Below are 6,753 nucleotides of genomic sequence, written 5' to 3' on the forward strand. Positions count from 1 at the left end.
GCTGGTATAATGTGACACGGTACAATTACATGCTAGATTTTGCATTTTCTCTATATAACATCTATTTTTCCTGATACTGTGCCTTTGCCATTTGGATAATGCTAGGTTTTTGACTGAGTGAATTTCATTTCTTTTGTATTCCTATAGTGAACAATACATTAAGGTAGATGCCCTTTATCCCATTACTCCTGGTAGATTAGCTGTTATACCTCCCTTTCCTTTTTCACAGTGAACCTGTATTCAGTTATTCTCACTCTGAGAACTCTCCAATAACAATTTCTTTTCCACAGTTAACAACAAAGCTCTGTTTTTAAATGAAGAGATTAAGTTCTTTTTAAATGCTAAAAGCACATTCTGACAAGTTTTCTACTTCTTTAGCTTTCTTGATTTATGATATATGCAAAGCAAATAAATTCAATAAAGCCTATTCTGTAGTCCATCTCTGTCTGTGACATGGGGAAGAAAATCAAATAGGATATTGACAACTCAAAGCTGAAGGCTGTCAGAGAAGTAAAATGTTCTTAAGAGGTGGTGCTGCGAATAAAGGGCCTCCACACAGGTGTGCCTGACCAAGCTGATGGCCTCTGGGTGGGCACTGATATTTGGTATGGGGGAGAAGGGCTATTAGGTTTTGTGTATGAACGCCTGGAGAACAAAGAGAGCGAATGGAGAGGGGTGCAGTTGGGGGTGAGTAGAAGGGACACAGTGGTTGGCGGTTGCATTTTAGCCTGGGTCAGGGACTAAGTCTAAGTTTTATAGCAAGATGGGCTACTAGAACAAGTGCTTTTCAGAAGCAAGGGGCCCCACCATGCTCAGGTAACAAAACGGCATGGAGGGAGGAAAGGAAATGGATTATCGGCCAGATATTGAGCCTGTCCCACCTGTAACATTTTCAGGTTTCAGAACAAGAGTTCAACTTGGGATCCATATACCATATGTCTAAATATTTGAAATGTTTAAATCAACTAATACAACATGTTTTATTTAATGGTTTATCTCCAGTTATCATTATGACAACTGTACCTTCATAATGACCTCAAAGGCCAGGTTGGGTTCTAGAATTCTGACTCCTGCCCCAGTGACGTGGGAAGAACTGCTCCCCTTCCCCCTCCTGCTTTAGAAATATTTCAGACCTACACAAAATTGTAGAAAACATTACTATAAACATCCATGTACCTACTATTCAGCTTAAGAAATGTAACAACATTACAAATACAGTTGATGCCTGCTGTGGAGCCTTCTCTACTTGAATGCCCCTCCCTTTCTTTCCCTGAGAGGTAACCACCGTCTCAAAAGTGCTTGGCTTTCAAATGCACACCTTTCTGTAGGCTTCATTTGTATCCATCTCTTACATGCACACCTTTTAGTCTCTCTATATATACCCACAATCAATTTACGGTGATCATTAGTATGTTTTCTTAGAAGTCATATACATGGTATCATGTTTGTATCCTTTTGGACTGACTTTTTCCTTTATGCATTTTTCCCCTCTAGGCCTCAGCCCCTGTGAGTTCTAGTCTCCTCCCCAGCCCAGCCCTTGCTGTCCCTTTCGGTTTACCTGAAACAGCCCCTAGCCAGTGAATTAAGGCCGGTCTGACAGGAGGTGAAGCACAGCTTCTTTCTCTGTTGCTTGAAACCAGTGGCTCTCCAACCTTAGTGTTCATCAGAAGCCCCTGGGGGACTTGTTAAAACACAGCTTGCTGACCCCGCCCCAGATTTTCAGATTCCATAGGTCTTGGGTGGAGTCTGAGAATTCCCAGGTAATGCTGATGATGCTGTTTGGGGGACCAAACTTGGAGAACCACTGCTCCAGATCAAAGTCTGGGCCCAAGCTCAGCAATACCATGTGGCCTCCAGGCAACCTGGGCCATCCATGAGGTTTTCTTCAAAAGCATGCTCTAGAGCAGCACTGTCCAATAGACATGCAATGTGATCTACATGGGTAATTCTAAATGTTCTAGTAGCCACATTAAAAAACAAAAAGAAACCAATACAAACTTTAATATTTTAATTCAAGTATTATCATTTCAATGTGTAATTAGTATAAAAACATTAGCAAGATATGCAATATTATTTTGACACTTACAGCATATATTTAAACAGACTATCCATATTACAAGTGCTCAGTAGCCAGAATGTTGGCTAGTGACTAAGGTAGTAGACAACACAGCTCTAAAGACTTGAGCCCCATCTCTCTCTTTTCAAAAATTGTTTTAAACTTGACATTTTAATTATTTTTGGCCATGTTTCAGCTTATTCATTTGAAACAAACTTTTATTTTTAACTTGAACAAATAGTGTCAAATACATTCATGAAAGATAAAACTTAGATGTCACTACATATTACTCTTGAGGTAACAAACTTTGGAATAATACGTGTTATAAATTCTCACAGGGATCTGAAAAAAATAAAATAAAAACAATGAACAACAGAGTTTTCTTTCTTCATCTTTCTATCCCTCCCAACTGCAGGATGAAATGAAAAAAAAATAAACAATGGTATAACATTAACCAGCACCGACTTTCTAAATAGAAGAAAATGGTCAGCTCTGTGTATATCTGCAACATTTGTGTGCTATGTCTTAAACAAATAGAGAGGAACACCCTTTTTTTTTTTTTGTAACTCGCAAGCTTAGATATCAGGGTGCTTGTGGAACTGGTTCCAGTCAAATGATCACACCAACCTTGTCTGCCTAGCACCAGAAAGGCTTGTTGTTGTTGTTTTTATGTGAGAAGCAATTCTGGGATTTAAATAAATCTCTCGAGCTTTAACAGCCTGTGCTAGTTCCATAAATGATACTCCTTTACCCTCCCAGACCCTTGGTTTCCATATCTACCATATGGGAAAGAAGCTGTTATGAAATATACAGCTGTGAAAATGCAAAAAGAAAAAGAAAAATTGTTAACCATTGAAATATACTCAAAGACAGATATACCTTAAGACTTAATTCAACACATTCTTTTCATTTGTCACATAAAATACAAAAAGATAGAGCTAAACAAATATTTAGGTATTAGTCATTAAATGTGGTCCTACTTGAAATTCTTAGCTTTTTGCTATTTGTAACTAGTCACTTTGTAAAGGGCATTGCGTTGTCTCCTAGTTACTATAGGAGCCCGCATTTCTGTGGCTAAGTAATGAAGGCCCAACTAATGTGTGGCCCAGCTAAGTTAGCTGCTGCATCTGGCAACTGTTTTGTACACAAATATTGGTCTTAGGTAGTAGGTCTGATACATTGGCCACTTGTTAATAGTCTTGCAGCTAGAGGAAAAAAGACCTCAACATGAACAAATGAGTAGCCATGAAGTATATTTCAGACCACACTGCAGTTCATATTACTAGGTACATGAATAGTCTAGTGGCATTTTAAGTAAGTTAAATTGAATTTTTAAACTAATTTAAAACTTTTTCTTAGTTTACTGGGAATTAAAAAAAAAATAAAACTGTCAGTAACAGGTAAATGCCAGGAATAGTAGAGTGATTCTGAAAGCTATACACACATACCTGGATTTCCTCGGCTTCCCCTCTGCTGCGCCTTAGGAGTTCTTCACCTTGTTTTTTGCATCCTTCTCTTCTTCTTGTTCTTTTTCTTCCTCGCCTGCAGCACCTTGGACCTCTTCATCCCACTTTTCATACTGATATTTAGTGACTTCTTTAGTAAAGAATAATACAGACGTTGGGACTAGACATTCACAGAAAATATAGCCCAATTTATAACTAGCATCCAGTACTCCAGCCTCATGAGCAGGAGGACAGACTTAACTAAGAAAGGAATAGCTAGGCACCTTCCTACTGGTTTTCACAACAGTTCCATGGCCCTCACATTGCTGCCACTTGATCGTTTGCACAGTGACATTATTTCCCTTTTTTCCAGTAAATCTTCCACCCCAAACTGCTAATTATTTCTAGTTCTTTGGAGAAAAAGAGATCAGAATCATCAGGTCTGATCATATTCTAAGTGTTTCGGTCAGAACTTTGTGGGAAAATATTTGTTGCCTCAAAAGACAAATTCTATGGTGAAGCTCATTGGTTCCTCAACCCCCCCGAATGTTTCATTTTTACCAAGGGCTCCTGTACCACTTCATTATTTGGGGGATCGACTTTCCAAGAAAAGCCATGAACCAAAAAGGATGTGTACCATTTGCCTGTTCTTTTCTTTTGGGCGTCCCTTCTATTTCCTGCCGAGCTCCCTCCTAAACCCCTGTCTACCTGGCCATTCGTCTGTAGGCTTGCAAATGGAATTGATGATCTCAGATCTCCTGTCAAACACCGTTTGGTAGAGGGCGGCATGTTCTCTCAAAACCATAGAGGTCGTTAGAGAATTGGGCTTTGACTCATTGGGACACATTCGGCCTTAAGTTTCAGGAGGGCCCCGACCTCCGCTTCACCACCAGCTTCACTGTGCCCGCACTGCGGCCCTGCCCAGAGCCCTCAAGCGCCGGTGGTGTTCCCTCCTCCTCACCACTGCCACTTGCCAGTTCCTCACCCTCGGGGGCCGCGGCCTCCTGTGTGGCCGGTTCCTCTGCAGACTCCTCTGCAGCGGGTTTCTCTTCCCGCTCCTCCTCTGTGGACGGTTCCTCCGCCGCCGGTTCCTCTGAGGCCGATTTCTCTGCGGCGGGTTCCTCTGCAGGCTCCTCCTCTGCAGCTGGTTTATCTTCCGGTTCCTCTATGGCAAGTTTCTTCGCCGCCAGTTCCTCTGCGGCTGCTTCTTCTGAGACCAATGATCTCAGAACTCCTATCAAACACAGGTTAATAGAGGGCAGCATGTTTTCTCAAAACTATAGAGGTCGTTAGAGAACTGGGCTTCAACTCTTTGGGACACATTCGGCCTTAACTTTCAGGAGGGCCCTGACCCCCGCTTCACCACCCACTTTACCAGCTGTGCCCGCACTGCGACCCTGCCCAGAGCCCTCGGGCGTACAGATCCCCGCCTCCCCGCCAGTGCCGCTAGCCTGTTCCTTACTATTGCGCACTGCTTTCTTTGCGGGCTCCTCCCCTGCAGGCGTCTCCTCTGCAGCCTCCTCCGCGGGCTCTTCTGCGGGTTCCCTGGCCATCTCGGCCGGGTCTGCTGGCACCTCAGGCTCTGGGACCAACTCGGCCTCCTCGATCAGGCCCAGGTCATCGCCTTCTGGGGCCCCGGCCCCTGCACCCAGCCTCGCGGACACGAGCAGCGGGGGCTCATCAGAGCTGGGCATCACAGGGTGGGGCGGCATCACAGGGTGGGGCCGCGCCACCGGGCGGCCGCCATGCATCGGCATCAGGATGTGGTCGTTGTGATAGATGCGGTGGAGAAGGTTGTGGACCAGCTCCAGGAACTCCATGTAAAAGCCTACTATGGGGTAGCGATGGGCGGCCACAACCAAGTGGAAGTTGTCCTCCTCTTCCTCCTCCTCCTCCCCCTCCTCGTTTTCCTCCTCCTCCTCTTCCTCTTCCTCGTCCTCCTCCTGGTCCTCCTCCTCCTCCACGTCTTCCTCCTCCTCCTCCACATACTCCATTTCCTCCTCCACATGCTCCATTTCCTCCTCCTCCCTATCTGACTCCAACTCCTCTTCCATCTCCACCTCCACCTCTACCAGCCCAATGTCGGATTTCTCCTTGGCGCTCCCGCTCCCGGGGGCTGCAGCCAGGTCTGCCACCTGCTCACCCTCCTCCTCCCTGAGGCCTCCCATGGGCCCTGCATCTCCGGCCACCTCAGCTGTGGGCACCACGTCGCCACTGTTGGGGCCGGAGTCGCTACCCTCCTGGTTACCAGCTCCGGCCACCTCAACTTGCACTCCCTCCTGGCTCACTGGGGCCTCCTGGTCCCCTTGGGTTGGGCCTGGATCCTCTGTGGCAGACATGACGGTCAGTACCTCAACTGGGGTGGCGACCAGGCTGAGGTGAAGACGGTGGCTGTGGCTGAGGGGAGGCGAGAGGCTGGCTGCTGAGGGAATATGAGTCTGTCTCCTTATTGAGGGAATAAAAGTCTGTCTCTGAGGACACCCTAAGGTGGGAAGGGCAGGGAGCCAATCCCAAGAAGCCTCCCGCCAAGGCTGGCCTGAGAGTACTCAGACCGGAAGGGAAAGATTCCCGTAGGCAGGCCACAGGGGGCGGAACCGGAAGTGTCTACGAGGGCCTCTCAGCTTTTTCAGTGAGCTCTAAGCTCATTTGCTGAAAACTTCAGATTGACATGCTCTGCATCCAATGAATGATCCAAGCCCTTAAGCTTTAGGACAACTCAGAATTCAGAACTCTACCTGTTCCTTGAGGCTTTAGTGTCCCGGGCTACCCTTTAGGTCCACACAAGTCCTGCCCTTTTAATTTTACGATTATTAGCAACACTATAGTGGTCCAATGTGGAGGCACTCTGGGTTGGGGAAACTTCTGTAAAGGGCAGAGAGGAAACATTTTAGGTTCTGCAAGGCCCAGAAGCAATATCGAGGCTGTTATATAATTACTATCACTAAGTAGGTTTCCTGCCTTCCATAGGAACACATAATCTTCTTTGTACCACCATTCTTTTCTATATTTGCCTGGTCAGTGCCCTCTGATCTTCTTCACCTCCTGCCTAAAGTGATTAACTTTATTCGTTAAACAATTTATTTATTCATTTACCAAATTTATTGAGTGCCTTCCATGTACCAATGCCATGCCACCTTACAACTGTCATTTGTACCTCTTGCTTGATGGCTGATGAAATCCAAAGCAGACTGCTCATGGTTTACATCCTAGTGCCTCTTTCCCCATCATTCCTGTGCCCCTCTTTAGGGTGGA

At 45.5% G+C, this 6,753-nt stretch overlaps 1 protein-coding gene across 1 annotated transcript; it reads right to left on the bottom strand.

Annotated features, from left to right (window-relative positions):
• Nucleotides 1-2,369: 2,369 nt before the first annotated feature.
• Nucleotides 2,370-5,840, bottom strand: CT47C1 (cancer/testis antigen family 47 member C1). Its single transcript, XM_064383840.1, has 5 exons — nucleotides 5,574-5,840; nucleotides 5,001-5,441; nucleotides 4,487-4,592; nucleotides 3,505-3,652; nucleotides 2,370-2,398 (listed from the first exon to the last, which is right to left on the bottom strand). The coding sequence occupies exons 1-4, from the start codon at nucleotides 5,838-5,840 to the stop codon at nucleotides 3,537-3,539; spliced, it is 930 nt and encodes a 309-aa protein (XP_064239910.1). The 3' UTR covers nucleotides 2,370-2,398; nucleotides 3,505-3,536.
• Between the last annotated feature and the right edge of the window lie 913 nt (nucleotides 5,841-6,753).

Source organism: Aotus nancymaae, unplaced genomic scaffold, assembly GCF_030222135.1.
Source record: "Aotus nancymaae isolate 86718 unplaced genomic scaffold, 86718_ANA_hifiasm-v0.15.2.pri h1tg000004l, whole genome shotgun sequence".
Lineage (NCBI taxonomy): Eukaryota > Metazoa > Chordata > Mammalia > Primates > Aotidae > Aotus > Aotus nancymaae.

What these genes read in the sequence shown, in the direction of transcription:
- CT47C1 (XM_064383840.1), bottom strand. Translation starts at nt 5,840, where the DNA reads ATGTCTGCCACAGAGGATCCAGGCCCAACCCAAGGGGACCAGGAGGCC. An exon ending in AGGCTGCAGAGGAGACGCCT is followed by an intron (nt 4,593 to 5,000) that starts GCAGGGGAGGAG and finishes TCGGCCTCAGAG; the next exon opens with GAACCGGCGGCGGAGGAACC. An exon ending in GGAGGCCGCGGCCCCCGAGG is followed by an intron (nt 3,653 to 4,486) that starts GTGAGGAACTGG and finishes TCTTTACTAAAG; the next exon opens with AAGTCACTAAATATCAGTAT.